Below are 19,240 nucleotides of genomic sequence, written 5' to 3'. Positions count from 1 at the left end.
GTGAGCTAATAAGTATTCGTGGCGCTGTTGTTTTTTTTATTACAACCTTCATATTAGCCGCGCCGGGCGTAAATACTTCTAAAACGTCCAAATGCGTGACTCTGAATATATTTTTTTTAGCGAGAAGCGAGGAAGACGTCTGTGCTTCTTTTTTTCCCCGATGCCTCTGAGTCTTCAGAGCGTCTTTGAGACTCATAAATTGGCAGACATCTTGGGGAATCGTCCGTGCGTCCCGAGTCCTTTTCCCTCCATCGGCCTCTCTTCGGCGAAAATAAATGCAACGACAACCGCGTCGAGCATCGGCGAGGGAGAAGCCGGCATTAAATTCCAATTTTTCTTGCTTTCCGCTTCTTGGCCACCTTGAAATTTAATTATTGTAATGTATTGTCCTAAGTGCTCTCCGAGGGGCCGGGAGGAGAGGGGGGGTTGGGTGGCCGTTGACGAAAAGGCGGCGGCCAATTCCTCCGCCGGCAAAGCTCCCACAGGACTGCTGGAGCTATTTCAAGCCATTTGATTCTGTTTCGCAGGAAAACTTTCCAGATTTCCTTCATTTACTGAATGAACCGCCCTGTGGACGGGCTTGGAGCCGGACGATCCCGTTGCATTATTCTGTGTCCCGCTGGACAGAGTTCGAGTCTTTCGGCAGCTTTTCTGTTTTCGCCGTGACTTACTCACCGCCGCCGCTTAAATTAGCCACTTAATAAGGTATTTATGAATCTGGATCGTGTTATTACGTCTCGAGTCGATGCAAATTTCTCCGAATAATATTTCCAGGGGGGTGTTTTTTAATATGCATGCGCATGATTTATAATGAAGGCTGTTTAATGTTCAATTTACATCCACATGTACGATCCCCGACGCCATAAAGCACAAATCGGAGAGAAATCAAATGCAGGAAACTTCCTTCCTAACGCGCATTACTTCATGGAAATGTGCAGATTACTGCCGTCGGTTTGGTAAACTAGATGCATGAAGCGATACAGACGGATCCCTCAGGAGCTCATCAGCCCTTTGATGCCCCGGTCGCCTCTTTTCTTCTGTGAGACAGCTTCTCTGTCGAGCAAGAGCTTTGACCTGAAATAAACAAGAGCCGTTTCCTGACGGGTGGAACTTTTCTCCATCGCATCGGCATTGACAATGAACACGCCCATTCTTTGCATTTTCATGCCTGTTTTTGTACCTTTTCGTTGTCCGTCTGATCCATTTCGTTAATGGGATGTCTCCGCGTCCGCTGGAGGGAATTTCATCAACTTCGGTACGAACGTCCACTGAAACTTCACGATGAACTGAAACCATTTTGGTGATGAAAGGTCGTCGACGCCTCACAGTTATTATGACGATCCCAAAGGATCAAATGAAGACGCTCAAGAACTCTTTGGACAGCCGCAGGGGATCATTGTGGGTCCCTTTGGTGTTGTTTTGCCCTTTTCTGTACTCATTTTGTGTCTCTTTGTTGTTTTGTCCCTTTTTTTATTATTGTGTGTCTCTTTGGGGTCATTTTGGGTCTTTGTAGGGTCATTGTGTGTCTATTTGGGGTCATGTTGTGTCTCTTTGGGATCATTTTGTGTCTTTGCATTGTTATTGTGTGTCTATTTGTGATCTTTGTGTTTTTGTTGTGTTTTTGCCTCTCTTTGGACCTGCTTTTGTCTCTCTTTGTTGCCATTTTGTGTCTCTTTGTAGCCATTTTGTGTCTTTGTTGGGTCATTTTGTCTCTTTGGGTTCATTTTGTGTTTAATTGTGGTTGTTTTGCCCCTTTTTTGTATTTGTTACGTCTCTTTTTGGCCATCGTGTGTCTCTTTATCGTCCTTTTTGACCCATTTTGCTTTTCAAAGTTATTGTGGTTCTCTTTGCAGTTTCTCTGCGTCTTCTTGTAGTCGTTTTATGATACAAATTTGGTGTTGAAAGGTCGCCGTCACTTCACAGTTAGAAACTCAAGAACTTAATTATGACGATCCAAAAGGATCAAATGAGGACGTTGCAGAACCCTTTGCATAGACGCGCATGCAAACTGCAACGTGACTTGTCGGTGGAGAGTAAATCTACTTCCTCCCTCCATCGGCTCTTTGGTAGCGGAGTCAGCCTGTGAAAACCGACATGTCATATTCAATGTATTATTTAAAATCACCCGTATCAAAGGGCTGTCTTCACGCTGTCATGCTGAGATGACAGAGGTTTGGCTCTCAGCGGGACATCGTCACAACAGAGCTGGCTTCTCCATATCTGGACCGAAGGGGGGGGGTTGTCCTGAAAAGTGTGTGTGTGTGTGTGTGTGTGTGTGTGTGTGTCTCTTCCCTTTGCAAAGAAAAAAAAGGAGCCTAATATCGTCCGACTGTGATTTGGAAAGCTCCCCAAGCCGTGAACAAACGGGATCGTCAAACGCAGCCTCGATCACACGGACGCCAGCGTCGCGAGTTTCACTCTGCGGCGGACGAGTGTAATCAAGAAAAACCAGCGTGCAGGAGTTTAATTTAGTCTGGTAACATAAGGGGGGGAGGGGACTAGAGATAATGAAGAGTGATGGAAAATAAGAAAATGAGGAGATCACACACACACACACACACACACACTAACACAACCGTGGCAGCCTGCAGGACGACCCCTTCAGCCCTGAACTCCGGGCTTAAAAGTGTTTTTTCCTGGCGTTGAGCGTCAGAGGCGCCGGGGTACCGCCCATGTTCACCAACGCTCTGGAGATTCAGGTTTTTGGAGAAAGTCCACGTCTTCTAAGGCTCCGCTGGGAACAGATATTCAAATCGCGGTCGATGCCGACGAAGGACGCCGTCGGAAAAACACATTGGAACATTCTGCAGATGAATATAAACAGAAAGGAAAAGGCACAGATTGTTATTTACTGACCAGAAATAATCAGAAAATACGTGGAACTTTTCAGCCTGAGGGGGGGATTGTGTTACCACAACGTTCACGCTGTTCACCAGTTTCCTGCCCGACGTTTGTCTCTTACGAGGCGATGGTCTCCAGGGCCCAGGCATGCAAAAGCCACCCACCATCTTTCCTACAAACATTGTTTTGCTTCCCTTGGTTACCTTGTTATTTGTGATCATTGTGTGTCCGTCGTTGTTTTGCCCTTTTTTGTACTCATTTTGTGTCTCCTTGCAGCTGCATTGTGTCTCTTTGTGGTCATTTTTTGTCTCTTTGGGGTCATTGTGTGTCTCTGTAGGGTTATTTTGTGTCTCTTTGGGGTCATTTTGTGTCTTAGTTGTTGTTTTTCTCCTTGTTGTACTAATTTCATACCTCTTTGCAACTGCTTTGTGTCTCTTTGGGGCCATTTTGTGTCTCTGTTGGGTCATTGTGTCTCAAAGGGGTATATTTGTGTATAATTGTGGTTGATTTGGGAGGTTAATTGATGTGTGTCCCTTTGTATTTCATCTCTTGTGTCTCTTTAGAGTCTTTTTGGCCCATTTGGCTTTTCATAGTTATGGTGCTCCTCGTTGCAGTTGCTTTGCGTCTCCGTGTAGTCGTTTCATGTTTCATGGCGTTCAATAATCCATCCTTAAACCATGTTAAGCCTTTGAAGTCGGACAGTAAACCTGAGCAGCACCATTACTGGTAACCCTCTGAAACTCACTGCACCAACTTTGTTCTTCTTTGTGAGCATAATTTTCTCCCATCATTTTTTTGGGGGGCACACACTAATTGGATTTTCTCTTTCTTTCAAAGCTCGGGAAGCAATTATGTTCTGCAAAATCGTTAACGGTCCTCATTTGAACTGTATTAATAAAGTAATCAACCCACTCCAATTGCAAAACGTGTTCTTAAAGGTCAAAGATAATGTTTCATTGCTCACCCTTTTAAAGCAGAGTCAAAGCTACGTTTCAATATGTACCCATAACCCCTCTGCAATATCCGAGAATATTCTAATCTCAGATTACTAAACTGTACCGTTGTCTTTCTGTCCGGCAGGAGGCCAGTCTGTCGGTCTGGATGCTCTTCAGTGACAACACAGCTGCCAGCCTGACGTACTTTGACCCTAAAGACTACAACCTCAACGCCTCCACGCTGGACGACCGGGTCGTGTCGGTGGCCCAGGAGCCTCAGCAGCGCTGGCCCGTGCTGGTGGCCGAGGGGGAGGGCAGCGGTGAGCTGGTGCGTCTGGAGATGACCATCGGCGAGGCCTGCCAGAAGACCAAGCGCAAGAGCGTCATCGCCGCCGCCGCCGTGTACGTCAAGGTCCGCTTCGGCCCGGAGGAAGACTCCGAGGAAGAGGCCACCACCGAGGGCGAGACGGAGCTGGCGCCGATCACCCGCCGGCCGATCGTGGATCCGAACGTGGGCGGGAGGATCTACGAGACGTCCAACGAGCAGCCCGCCAGCGTTCCCATCGACTACACCAACTTCCCCACCAGCAGCAACCAGGAGAGGCCGACCGAGAGCGACGAGGAGGACGAGGAGGAGGAGGAAGACGACTTCGTGCACTCGCCTCGCAACATGACCGACCTGGAGATCGGCATGTACGCCCTCCTGGGGGTCTTCTGCCTGGCCATCTTGGTGTTCCTCATCAACTGCATCGTCTTCGTGCTCAAATACCGCCACAAGCGGATCCCGCCGGAGGGCCAGGCCAACATGGACCACTCGCACCACTGGGTGTTCCTGGGCAACGGCCAGCCGCTCAGGGCCCAGTGCGACCTGTCGCCGCAGCAGCAGGTGGAGAGTCCCACCCCGATGGAGAGCGTACAGACTTGCTGCCACGGGGACCACCACAGCAGCGGCAGCTCCCAGACCAGCGTCCAGAGCCAGGTGCACGGGCGCGGCGACGGCAGCTCCGGGGGATCCACCAAGGAGAACGGCGAGGAGGCCAGCTCGCCCACCTCCAAGCGCAAGAGGGTCAAGTTCACCACCTTCACCACCCTCCCCACGGAGGAGCTGCCCTACAACGCCATCCCCATCGCGGACGAAGAGGACATTCAGTGGGTCTGCCAGGACATGGGCTTCCAAGACCCCGAGGAACTGCACGACTACATGCGCAGAATAAAAGAAATAGCCTGAGATCGGAGGAGGTTCTCGGCACTCTGAAGAAACGTTTCCTTCCTATTTTTTTTTCTCGTTTTTTTTCACCTGAGTGAAAGATATTTTTCACGGACTAAAAAAGGCCAATTGTTGTTGTTTTTTTTGGTTTTGGTTTTAGGGTGTGTTCCATTTAGTTTGCACAGTGCTGTGATCTCATACACGCTCACGACGGAGGAGGACGCGGGGAAGCCAAAGACTTGGACCAGAGGATCTCCATCGCGAGAGGAATCTGTGAATCTTGGCCGAAAAAAAAGGAAAACGAGTTCCACTGGGAATCTGAGCCGCAGCCGGAGGTGAGAGCTGCTCCACCTCGCTTATTTTTCAGAATTGTATTATTTTTTTCTGCCTCAGCGAAAGCCTGACATGGACAGGAGTGTGAAAGAGAGGTTTGCTGTTGGCTGAGATTCCTCTGGCTCAGTGGGACTCTGTGGTACTGTTCCTACTCCAAACAAAGATGCCTTTGATGAACAAAAAAAAAAACTGTCAAAGACTCTCATGAAAGCTACTTTAAAAAAACAAAAAATTAAAAATAATAATCTTTTTTTTTTTTTTTTTTTGCCAAAGTAGGAAAAAAAATCTTTTAATGGCGAAACTTTCTTCATTGTTGTTCTTGGTGCAGCTCACTCATGGTTTGCACTCATGTCCATCCCTTACATTTTTCTACATTTCATAGTAGTCCAATAGCAGCGCCGACTGCTTCTCGTCCTCTCGGCCCTGAACTAATCTGATGCCTTAAATACAAACGGTCACAGGTCACTTCTCCTTCACGCTGTTCTCTCACTGCGGCGAGATGCAAAAGGAGCTACGACCGACCTCCGAGCATGAGGCGCCATCAGCACAGAGCTGGTGGAGTTTGTGAGGATCTCTAAACGTTCTTTGCATGGAAGGCGATCTTGAGGCACAATCAAATTTTTTTTTCTTCTCCTCCAAATTTGTAAATGTTTGTATCGTAAATTCTATAATCATTCATACACACATGACTAAAGTCAAATATGTTATCATGCATTTCACGCATGCCATGTCCGGCTTACATACATGCAGACATTCCTTCTCCAGTGTGTGTGTGTGTGTGTGTGAGTGTGAGTGTGTGTGTGTTACCGTACCGAACGAGGAGTCGGTGGAAGTCTCGTAGCTTTTTGACAAAGTGGTTGTGTCACTTTTAGACTGTTTGAACACGAGGATTTTTGCTATGCATCAGAATTGTAACAGATCTTATCTTTCCATGTTCCTCCTCCGGGAGGTTCGGTTGCCCTCTCGCCTTTTTTTTTTTTTTTGGGAACAATTCAAAACTTAAAAAACAAAAAAACACAAGGATCCTCTCCGGGGCACTCGACGAGAACATCACCCGTTTAAATTATTAGTTTCCGCTCCATCCTTTTTGAAATCACGGCCATCCTCATGTTTCCATGACGCACGTCGTCGTCCTCGTGTGTGTTTTTCTTTTCGTTGAATCCATTCTGGTGAACTTACATCTGCAGGTCACAAGAGTTGCGTGGGCGGTTGCAAAGATGTGAGAAACATGTTGCGTTGCTGCCGGCGGACGAGCTGCGTTCAGCTAAACCCGGATGCCGATTGGCTGCGCTGACGCATCGCAGGGGGACACGTCGGACGTGTGTTGCAGGTTTTTTGGGGGGGGGGTTGTGCGGCAAGTTGTGCGGCAAGTTGTTGGTCGTTGCGTTGAGAGTTTCAGGGTTTGCTGAGTTTCTTTTCAAACGACACAGGAAGCAGAAAAAGGCGCTTTTTCTTTTTCTGCTTTCCGGCGGGTTTTGTTTTCTTTAGAAAGAGCATCGGACGTCTCAAGTGGGTTTTGAACCAAAACATAGCGAGGCGGCCGGGAACATTAAGCGAGAGCATGACGACAGCAGAGCTAGCAGAGTATTTTTTTAATTACCGCTCGCCGAGTGTTTGCTTCTTCAGTCGGCGGCCGGAGACGGCGTGTGAAGGTCGATGTTATTCCAGCTCTGATCTCACATAAAACAAGTTATTTCCAGGACTAATGAAGCGACCGCGTGATGAGAAACGAGTCTCCGTGTCGCTTTCATTTAATGCTGTATCTAAAAAAGGGCTTGGATTTCTTTTATTTTGTGTTAACCGACTGGTTTTTGGTGGAGAACGTCACTCACACACTTCACCCCGCCATCGATCCTGCTTGGTCATCCGTGTTAAAGACCCAATCCAGAATTGTCCTCCTGGAGGCAGCGCCGTCAAGACAAAGAAAACAGCTTTGTGTTTGACACACACACACAAAAAACACTGAATATTTCATGTTTTCTCGCCTCCTTTAATCATCAACGGGCCAGGACACAGGCGTTAAATATGATGTGAAGATGGAGACGGTTGTAAATACTGGAGCAAAAGCAGATCATTTTTCACTCCAGTGGAAGTTGCAATGAGATTATTTCCCATTAACCTCCATTGAATCTTCTCCGTGTACATATAGATCCATTTGATCCTGGATTGGGACTTTAAGGATTTATTTTGGGGTTTCCTTGCATGCTCCTCTCTTTGTTCCACGTGTTTTTATTCTTTCTAAATGAACAAAGACCTGATTCAAGTGTTTGATAATAATATTCCATCTGTGTTTATCATCTGAAGAAGTGATGAAGACTTTTATTGTTTAAACGGTCCAAGCCCGACCCTCCAGCCGACGGCGTCGCCGCGACTCGCCATGAAACGCCACGATGTTGTACCCTTAAACCCCGGTTTCTCAGGATGAATGTAGGATTATAATCTGAACCGTCGAGCGCTGACGCGGTCAGCCCGACGCCCGCTGACGGATTAAGTATCTAATAGCAGCTTCACACACTGTTTGGATTGATTTACTGACACGGTTTGTAAATACGTCGCCCACGTCTTTAAGGAAAACATTTTATTTTTCAGAGTTTTGAACACCCCCCCCCCCCCCCCCTCTGTGCATTTTAAGTCTTTTTTGTAACGCTGCTTTGGTGACGGTGTGGTGCACATATTGCTCATTTTGTATTTTCTTCAAGCTGCTAATAGAAACTTAGTCTTTTTACAACATGTAACTGAACTTCTTGAATTGTACCCCCCCCCCCCCCCCCGCCCCCCCCCGCCCCTCACTCCCTCATGGAAAACTGTGCACGATGTGCACGGCTCAGTCGGCTGTGCCAGATTACCACGACACTGACAACAATATGTTAATGTACAGAGCACTGTTAAATTTCCTGTATTCTCTCGAAAATAAACCCTTGTATTTTCCCCGTTATATGTAAAGTACTAAAGAAAATGCAATACACAGAATGACTTCCTGTGATTTTTACTTCCCCTCAAGACTTTCATGACTTTTTCAGCCACGTTTTGAGCTCCAGTTGGACGACTAGTGGAAGTCAACCAGGTGAGAAAGACAGAAATATGCACAAGAAAGATGGAAATATGCACAAGAAAGATGGAAATATGCACAAGAAAGGTGGAAATATGCACAAGAAAGATGGAAATATGCACAAGAGAGGTGGTAATATGCACAAGAAAGATGGAAATATGCACAAGAAAGATGGAAATATACACAAGAAAGGTGGTAATATGCACAGGAAAGATGGAAATATGCACAAGAAAGGTGGTAATATGCACATAACGGTGGTAATATGTACCAAAAAGGTAGTAATATGTACAATAAAGGTGGAAATATGCACAAGAAAGATGGAAATATGCACAAGAAAGATGGTAATTTGTACATAACGGTGGTAACGTGTACATTGCACATGGTAATATGTATATGAAGGTGCTAATATGTACCAACAAGGTGGTAATATGTTCATAAAGGTAGTAATATGTACGTAGAGGTGGTAATATGACACTTGGGTTCAGTTTTAAAAACAAGTTCTCAACAAAGGAGAGGGCAAATGTTAAATAACACTAATCAACAGGCTCGTCCTGCAGGTTTTATGAATATGAATGAAAATGAAAAGTACTTTATTAATCTCCAAGGAGAAATTTTTTAAATGATAAATTAAATTTTTTAATGATCATAATTGCCGGTTTATTTAAACTTCCACTTGTCACAACATGTGTAAACATCGCAGAGACAACGACATCCAGACAAGATGTTTATCACGCATTTCATTTCATAATCTTTTTTTTTTTGTTAGCTGGAAGCGAAGCCGTCGCCATGTTGAGAGCTGTGTGGAGGCAACATGTAAAAAATATACAAAAATTCCAGGAAAAGACGACGTTTTATGTTGTTTTCTGGTATTTTCAATTAATACTAAATCCCTCAAAACAACATGAAAGCATGTTGTTTTTCAAGTTTTAGCAGTTTGGATGTATTTACTTATCCTTCCCCCGCTGTTAGTACAAATAAAGCTTATAAATATCTTTATATTTATAACTGACGAGCGTAAGAAGCTGGCGTCTCTCTGCAGCAGGTGTCTGGTCGTTACCTGCGTACCTTCATCTGTACCTGAGGCTGACACCTGACTCCTCTGCAGACGCACGCGTCCCCGCCGCCGTTGATCAGCCGCCGGCTCGAGTCCCGCTCAGTGTTTGAAGTCCGTGGATCAGTGCCGCTCGCCGCTCGCTGTGCCGGGTCTGAACGCCCCCTCATCCCATTCCTGCTGCGGCGCGGAGACACCCTGCTGAGAGCGAGTGTGTGAGTGTGTGTGAGTGTGTGTGTGTGTGTGTGTGTACTGCTGCACCCATGGATCCACTCATCCAGCAGCGCCCCGTCCATAAAATCCATACTTGGAGCTGTTTGCTTGAAGTCTGAAGTGTTTATTCCTTCAGTTCACTTCTTTGGGGCGGTGGGATCAAAGCCCTTTGAGCCCAGGTGAGGCTCACGGGTCGTTAGCAGAGATGCTAGTGGGTTTGTGGGACCGCCGCACAGTCCTGTCTGGGGAAACAGATCTATATGACAGAAAATCACAAATAATGAAGGAGAAATTGCAGCTAATTATTTAGTATTCTAAAGAAATAGGAAAACACTGACGTGTGTCTTTGGGCTTATTTGCACACAAAAACAAATGAGGCTCGAATTCAACGTCCGAAAATTGTGATGACTCATCGTCTGGGCCACATTTTTATTGTAAGTCGAAATTGATGAGACGTACGAGTGTGAGATAAAAATTGATGTAGGAGAAATGAGATAATCGCTCATTATCCTCTCTACCTTTTGGAAACTGTGCGAAAAATCCCCCCGAGCTTATTCTACACGGACATGCTTACTGGTTCTGAAGGCTTCCTGTTTCGCTCACATTCCTAAAACCACAACTAAGAAGCAGAAGCAGAGACATTTTAATACCCAGCATGCCCTATTCAGACAAAGTTTGGGCATAAAATAAGTAATTATTTCATTTTTTAACCGAATGACACGCCTACCTTTAATAAGACACACCTACCTTCAATAAGACATGCCTACATTCAATAAGACACGCCCACCTTCAATAAGACACGCCCACCTTCAATAAGACACACCTACCTTCAATTAGACACGCAGTATCATCTGTAAAAACAACAAAATGAAACACGTGTTTATTTTTTTCCTATTTATGTTGTGAAATTATATGAAAATTAGCTCATATTTCATAAGATAAGGTTCAGTTTGCATATTTTAATTGCAAACCTGGAAGACAAAAAGCATGTACTTAATTATGTGAGTAATTGACTGTGGAGGCTTAATATTAATATGTAGTTTTCCACTCCGGTAGTAATAACTCTTTCCACTGCACGTTGTTCAGCTAAACGCAGGATTCAACTTGTGGATCCGCAGCACAAACACGACCATCCTGTTATGTTTGGAGTGTAAAGACGCAGCGTGTCACACTCCTTTCACACTGCAGTGGCTCTCCGTCTCGGCTGATCCACTTGACTCACATGTCGGCCGCTCGGACCAACGCCAGCGCCTCCCGGTGATAGCAGCACTTGTCTGGTTCAGTGTTGTTTGTCTGAAGCCGTGTGTGTCGGTGGCATTTCCAGCGTTGGAATACATTTCTGCCTCAGCGGTGATTGGCGGCACCGCGCAGCGCGGCGGTGACTCAGCGGATCAATCTGCAGGCCCTCTGATCGACGCCACGGCCGTCACGGACGCCGCTTCTACCCCGGAGTAAAGGCCCACTTCTGCTCTGGTGCGCCTCCAAAACCAGTATGCACTTCACACTGCTCACTGGTGTAACCCCAGAACAGCAACAAGTCATTGTGCTCACGTTACTCTCATTGTGTTGCTTTTGTCTGAGTCTTGTGTAGCTTCATGCTGCTCACTGCTGGGCGTCTCTTACTGAAAATGGGCGTGTCTTATTGAAAGTAGGTGTGTCTTATTAAGGGTGGGTGTGTCTCATTGAAGGTGGGCGTGTCTTATTGAAGGTAGGTGTGTCTTATTGAAAATGGGCGTGTCTCATTGAGGGTGGGCGTGTCTTAATGAAGGTAGGTGTGTCTCATTGAGGGTGGGCGTGTCTTATTGGAGGTAGGTGTGTCTTATTGAAGGTAGGCGTGTCTTATTGGAGGTAGGTGTGTCTTATTGAAGGTGGGCGTGTCTTATTGGAGGTAGGTGTGTCTTATTGAAGGTGGGCGTGTCTTATTGGAGGTAGGTGTGTCTTATTGAAGGTAGGCGTGTCTCATTGAAGGTAGGTGTGTCTTATTGAAGGTAGTAAAATAAAAGAATAGTACTTAAATTTGCCCTGCATTGTTGTATTTTAATATATTTTGATGAGAAGTATATTATATCAGGTTAAATATACCCAACGTTAGTGATAGTAAGGAAGGATTCTAGGGTTAAAATTCATTTTTATTCATTTCATACATGAAATGCTGAAAAACCCACTCAAAGCATCTGATGCGTCCTACATATCTGGTCCCATTTTTATGTAATATTTCTTGTATTTTTTGTATTTCTATGGGTAACAAGCCCAGTCATGGAGACTGTGATCTCATGTCAAGATCTTTCCAGAGCAGCTACAATGAAGCCTGACAGCGAGAAATATCTTCAACTATATATAACATCAACGGTAAATGTCAGGTCTCGACGTCAGCCTCTCCGAATCAAAGAGGAGAGGCTTCTTTCCACCCTCACGATGTTCACAGGCGCTCGGCGATCACACGGAGGGATGCAGCGATAACGCCGTCACATGACAGCTGCCTCCATAGACCAGAATGCAATGCAGAGACAAGGCATGTTGCGTTTTGCGGCGAGGGCTATACAACTCTTCATGTGACTGGTAAAAATAAAACCCTCTCGCTCTGTAGCTGTGCTGTCGTTTATTTCGGATATGTTCTTGTGAGCTCCTGCTCTGAAGAGGCGAAGTGAGAAATCGCAGCCGGGAATAGAAGCGGGAGGATAAGTTGAGGTAAAGTTGATGTATCCGAATAAAAGTACATTTTTGTGGACATTTTAACTTCTTGAGTAGAGAAGATCCGACTCAATGATGTTCAATGATTCCTTACTCCTCCATAATGCAATGGAGGTGGATGCATGGCAATACTGTATATCTGATATTAATCCATCTCTCAATACTTTCCAACTTCCTGACCCTGTTTGTATGTATATATATTCTCTCTCCTGACCACCAGGGGGCGACTTCTCTGGTTGTATAGAAGTCTATATAAGTGACTCTACTTCTCTCTTGATGTATTCCCTCAGTAAACATTGTAAACATAAGTTTATGCCTCAATCTCTAGTTTCAAGTCTTCTTCTGTACAGCATTATGTTCATTTAGTGAATTATGGTCATTTAGAGTCAAATGGGATGCTTTAGGGGCGGGGCTACAAGGTGATTGACAGGTGTACCACCCTACTTGCCCTCTCAGTTGGTGTGAACCCGTTTCAAAATGAGACTCTTGTTGAATGTGTTGCTGATTAGAAAGAAATGAACTCCACGAGTTCGGCTTTGCCGTCTCTACTTCATCATTAAGTCGTCTTTTAAACCTTTACGGCCAAATAGAGACGGTCCGGAAGGAATCCTCAATACAATTAGATCTTGCCTGCGACATTGGGTGGAAAGAAAAATCTATTTGTTTGTGGAGGTAATACTAGAACACAGAGAGGGGCTGCCAACAAAGAGGCGGCATCAGAACAAGCCTCAGACACTCGGTGACGTGTCTCAGCCGGCTGGACGTGATGTGCCAGCAGCCTTTTCTCCCCGAACCTCTCACTTGAAAACGCTGCGTAATCAGAAGCCGGAGTGTTTGGCGAGCGCTCGCCAAAGCAATGTGTCCTTCGACCGCTCAACTCGCATAATTCCAGCATGGATTTCCTTTTTTTTCTTGTTTGTCGGAGAGGCCGGCTGGGCAGCTTTGCGGCGTCCTGGTGGCTTTTAAATAAATCTATCTGGATGCTTTTCTGTTTTTCTGAGGCGCGAGGATTTTTGCAACCAAGGACAACAAAACCATTATTCATCACGGCGGCGCGAGACAGCCGTTTAAAGTTTTCACGGAGGCTCAAGGTGTGCCTTTGTAAGCGTCTCCGCTCCAACCTTGGCCCCTGAAAGCAAGGAAATTGGTTGGCTAGTTTCTTTATATTGGCTTTTTTACGTGATTGATATTTTTTGTTGTATGTATGTGTATAGTAGAAATAATGCAGCTTTAACACATGAAGCATGGACTTCTATACAACCAGAGGAGTCGCCCCCTGGTGGTCAGGAGAGAGAATGCAGCTTTAACACATGAAGCATAGACTTCTATACAACCAGAGGAGTCGCCCCCTGGTGGTCAGGAGAGAGAATGCAGCTTTAACACATGAAGCATAGACTTCTATACAACCAGAGGAGTCGCCCCTTGGTGGTCAGGAGAGAGAATGCAGCTTTAACACATGAAGCATAGACTTCTATACAACCAGAGGAGTCGCCCCCTGGTGGTCAGGAGAGAGAATGCAGCTTTAACACGTGAAGCATAGACTTCTATACAACCAGAGGAGTCGCCCCCTGGTGGTCAGGAGAGAGAATGCAGCTTTAACACATGAAGCATAGACTTCTATACAACCAGAGGAGTCGCCCCCTGGTGGTCAGGAGAGAGAATGCAGCTTTAACACATGAAGCGTATACTTCTATACAACCAGAGGAGTATAGAAGCCAAACAATCATACATGTTTGATGAACACTCTGTCCATGACAAAACTAATGCAGCTAGCAGTACTTGTCCTCGTGGTTTTGTCCTGTAAGAGACTGAAGTCACAACTTCGAGGAGACGGTTCAGTCATTATTTATGTGAGCGCAGCGTTTGCACAACAGCAGCAGCAGCAGCAGCAGCAGCAGCAGCAGCAGCAGCAGCAGCAGCAGCAGCAGTGTTGACAGCTCGTGCCGTCGCTTCCTGACATCCATCCGGAGTCGCTCGGCCTGAGTGCGAGCGCTCAGGCGAGTGTGCAGGAGTGTGTTTGGCTCCCGCTACGCGAAGCTCCTGGAAACAAAAGTCAAAGCTCAAGAAGCTTTTGGCCACAGACTGACAACCCGCTGTGATGAGTGCGAGGTTGTGTGATCGGCCCACAACTCACTATACGTGTGTGTGTGTGTGTGTGTGTGTGTGTTTGTGTGTGGGCCCTCTGGGAGGACGTGACCCAACAACAGCAAAGGTTATTGTGTGAGGTCTTCTTTGTTTTTCCCTTCCTGGTCTCCCGTGTGGATCTCGGGGTCTCGGAGCCGTATTTGAAAGATGAAGCAGGTGACAAGTTTTTGAACTGTGCGCCGTGGACGTTTCTCACCTCCCTCACAGGAGCCGGGGGTCAGAACACACACATTTACGATCGGCCCGGGTAATGAAATGCAAATGCGTCTGTCGGACGCTGCAGAAATGTTTGTTTTTAGTCCAACGCCTCGCGATGCAACATCTAGTGGAGTGAAGGGGAACTTTCAAGTGTTTTTTAATGTGATCATGCAAATTTATTTCAGCCTGATTTCGACGTCTTTCATTATGGACACCTCCTTGTTGTACGATGCTCTACACACACACACACACACACTGACAGACTTAACAGGAACTGCTGCCAGTCTTCCTTAATAAAAGGCAGAGGGCTTTCCGGCCTCTGTGGGAGTCAACGTCTTGTCAGGGTCCATCGGCAGCGAGCCGACGCGAGAGGCCGATGACCCCGAGCTTTTCTTTCTCCGCCAACGTGTCCGACTTAATCATCGGCAGGAGAGTCTGACCCAGAAGAGGAAATGCAAGGAAAGCAAATAACAGACCCTCGGCCGCGGCAAACGAACCGCATCTTAATGTGAAGTCACGACATTTCTTTCGGTTTTCTTGAGTCCATCCCAACGAACGCCCAACGAACGTCTGACGAACGTCTGACGAACGTACGTGATGGATAGCATCATCCTTTTTTACGCAAAAGCTAATGAGGTGTGGCACATCATATGGAATTATACTTTATTAAATAGTGAAGCTACAAATACACCTGGAGGGGAAAAGATCCAGATCTGTTTAAAGAACCGCTGCACTCCATCTATTTTTTTTGATCTTATAAAATCAAAGCCCCTTTTTCTCATTTTCTGAAAGAGAGAAGTGTGTTTTTTTAAACTAAAACTCTGCTATCTCCTCATCCACAAAGTCAATTTAATTCATTCAAATTGCAAAAATACCGTAACCCTTGTGAGAAGAGGCGTGTGGTTTTAAATTGAACAAAATCGTTAAGTTTTAATATTTCTCTAAAGCTCTAAGCTCCTTAGCGTGACTAAACAATTCCATCTTTTAACCAAAAAACACATTTTTTGGACTGAATATGCTTCCTAACATGCCGATGCTTGTGTTTATTCTCATTATTGTGGCTGATTTAGATGCTTTAGGTCTTAATCTTTCTAAAGATGTGCAGTATTAGTCTGTGGGTTGATGTTAAGACACCGAACAATACAATGAAAAAACTTTTGCTGATTCGTTAGAGATCAAGGACGATAGGGTCTGGTATTCACATGGCGGTCATACATCGAGGGGTTAAACTGGTAGATTAGATCAATAATGATGTTCCTCTCTGTAGGCTGGAGATTTGGCTTTGAGAGCAACCTGTAAATGTCATCAGCGTGCCTTTAATGAAGAGCGCTGTGTGACATTAATCCTGTGCTGCTGAGCGGCACCACGGCCACCGTGTTGGAGAAACCATACGAGTGAAACCAGATGAATAATAAAACGATCAAAGAGGTGCTGCTTTACAAGAACCCGCGCAGGACGCGTTGTTTATTATTTATCCTTCCTGCATGATTCATACAGAGCTATAGAAGAAGGACAAATTGTCTCAACGCAGTGGAAACGATGGCGAACATGTGACTCCATCTGCCTCTGGGACGTCTCCAAGCTTTCTAAAGTCAAGTGGCTGATGTGAGTCTTCATCTGCTGTATGTCTGAGTGCTTTCAGGCAGGGCTATTTGTGTGTGTATATATATATATATATATATATATATATATATATATATATATATACATATATATATATATATATATATATATATATATATATATATATATTGCTAACTATTATCAACTAATGAACGCTATCTGCTTGTTAAAGAGTGTCTTTAGCGGCCTGGAAATGCCTCAAACGGCCATTAATGTTTGATATGATGAATCCTCGCTGGAGGATGAAGTGGCTTCTCTCTGAAAAGAAGCGCCTTGAAATAAGTTCTCCACACTTAATTAATTCGATAGCAACCCCCCACTGTTCGGTTCCTATTATTACTTGTCTCATTTGTTTTGAATGAGACAAGTAATCTGGTGTGTGGAGATGAAATCGTTGCAACGCGAGTGGTTATTTTAAGTCCAGCGAACGCTTGAGGGTTGATGTTTTTTGATGCACCCTGCAGAAAAAGGGGGAAGCGATCAATACGAAATGAGAAAAACAGTTCCCTTCAGAACTGACAACACTTTCAATCATTCTATTTGTGTAAAAGCAATTGAGTTTCCCGGTCTGGAGTCTTGTCTGTAACACGAGCATCAGAAGTGAGTCTGCTTCCATAATTCGTGTGCATAAAATACAACGTTTCTTACAGACACTCTGCAAATATTTATACTTTGTGTACTCGAACGCTTTAATCCGCCGCCATTGTGTTATAGACAGACGTTTATTTCACATCGGAGGCTTTGAGATTGCCACTTGAAGAAGTTGCATCGATGTTTCCTGAGTGGAGCCGCACATCAGAGGGTTGATCCTTTATTTAATGGTGACTGTGACTCTTTCATCCCACTCGGACCAGTGTAGTGGATGGACGGCGTGCTTTCATACATCTCTTGTGTTGTAGTGAAAATGAGCAATTTACAATACTTTCTGTTTCTGTTTCTCTGAGCCGATGTGCAGCCACACAGGAGCCTGAAGGAAGTCCCCGATGAGAGGCGAGTCTGTTGAACCGAACCCGGACTACAGTCAGATTGCAGATGTATTGCTTCTTCCAGTTGACGCGTCCCTCCACTCGCTTTGTCGTGGGTCAGAGGTCAGAATAAAAAACACATGATTGCCACAACGTCGCTTGACAGGAGCAAACTGGACGATGTCGTTCTCAGAGCTTCCTCAAAGCTTCTGGATTTCGACCTCGACGAAGCGGCTACGCGCCCAGGAAACCACAATCTGATGAAGAGCTCGCTTCAGAAGAAACGACCATGAGACGTTCACAGAACATCAAAGACAGAAACTCAGAGGTTTGACTTTGTCCCGTTTTAAATTGGGCGCTACGAACATTCAAGAGGACTCAACACGCTCTAACGGTGAATTGACTCGTGAGTCTTCCAAGTTACAAAGAGCTTCTTTAAAATATGTCAGGACAAATAAAAGCATGCAAATGAACAAATAACACATTTTGCAAATACAACAGTGTGCTAAAAATAATGAAGGGCTTTTTTTTGGTGACTTAAAGGTCGTCACTCAGATGTCGCCTTCGGCTGCGAGTCGCTGGGGGCTGAACCCGCGAGGAGTTCAAGGTGATCAGCAACAGAACCAAGTGCTTTTCTTGTTTTAATTTCCCACTAATTTCACGCCAAACATGATGTTTTATTCAACCTAAGTCAAGTAGTTGTGCAGCTTTTTCTTGTTCAATTCAGTTTTATTTATATGGCCCAAAATCACAAATACAAAATTTGCCCCCGTGGGCTTTACAATCATAACATCCCTTCACATTGGATCAGGAAAAACTCCCCAAATAAAGACAGTAAAACCCTTTTTCACAGGGAAAAGAGGGAAGAAACCTTCATAGAGCAACAGAGGAGGATGCTCTCCAGGACGGACAGAAGCAACAGAAAGAGCAACGTAACAGATTGATCAAATGAGTAGTATACACATGGTTCACAATGCAAATAACCTCAATGATGTCAGTGAAGGACCGGTCCAGACAGCCATGATCCACGACAGATGATCCATGACAGATGATCCATGACAGATGATCCATGACAGATGATCCATGACATATGATCCATGACAGATGATCCATGACATATGATCCATGACAGATGATCCATGACAGTTGATGACAGTCCATTGTTGTTGAGTTTTGTTTCGTTCTATAATGTTAACCATGTGTTTGGGTCTATAATAGCCGTGATCTATCTCAATGCATTGCGGGAACGTCCTATTTTGTGGAAGAACAAACCGTAGCAGGAAAATGAAGCTCACGAAGCGGCCGACATGAAAGCCTTTCACTCAGCTAATAGCCGAGTCGACAGACTTGATTCGACCGCGTGTTCCCAGAACAAGGTGAAAGGGATGATTCATCCCAACCTTCATTTCTCTCCAACGCCGCGTTTCACCCACTCAGGTTCTCTCTGGGTTATGTTTCGGTGGAGCAGATCGTACAGCGAGTTCTGCGGTGCAATTGTTTTTGTGAAGCTTTTCTGTACATGGTAATTTTACATTTACTGATCTTCAATTTTTAGCTTGAAAGCATCATTGCAGGACATGAAGTTCATCCAGATTCAACCTGATGATTCATGATTAGCTCCCACAGATCTCCATCCCACCAGAACCGCTGCTGCAGAAGCAGGAAATGAACAATCTGTGTCCTGCGGCTCCTCAAAGCGTGAACTTTAACCACCGTATGACTCTTAGGTAAGTCAGTCAATAAGTAAGTCACTAAGTCAGTCAGTAAGTAAGTCAGCAATTAATAAAGTAAGTAAGTAAGTAAGTAAGGGGTTAGTTAGCTAAGTAAGTCAGTAAGTGAGTAAGTAAGTAAGTCAGAAAGTAATAAAGTAAGTAAGCAAGGATTTAGTTAGCTAAATAAGTCAGTAAGTAAGTCAGCAAGTAAGTCAGTAAGTAAGTAAGTAAGTAAGTAAGGGGTTAGTTAGCTAAGTAAGTCAGTAAGTAAGTCAAC

General features: G+C 45.1%; 1 protein-coding gene across 1 annotated transcript in view; it reads left to right on the top strand.

Moving 5' to 3' along the window:
* tmem132e (transmembrane protein 132E) overlaps positions 1 to 8,262 on the top strand; it is a 106,908-nt gene extending 98,646 nt beyond the window's left edge. Inside the window, exon 9 of the mRNA XM_068580153.1 lies at positions 3,922 to 8,262. Coding sequence (XP_068436254.1) covers positions 3,922 to 5,004 — 1,083 coding nt within the window. The 3' untranslated portion in view covers positions 5,005 to 8,262. The remainder of the gene's footprint in view (positions 1 to 3,921) is intronic.
* The last annotated feature ends 10,978 nt before the right edge of the window (positions 8,263 to 19,240 follow it).

Source organism: Clinocottus analis, unplaced genomic scaffold, assembly GCF_023055335.1.
Source record: "Clinocottus analis isolate CAN_PGR_092001 unplaced genomic scaffold, fCliAna1.0.p SCAF_17, whole genome shotgun sequence".
Classification (NCBI taxonomy): domain Eukaryota; kingdom Metazoa; phylum Chordata; class Actinopteri; order Perciformes; family Cottidae; genus Clinocottus; species Clinocottus analis.
This window is presented reverse-complemented; position numbering and strand designations above follow the sequence as displayed.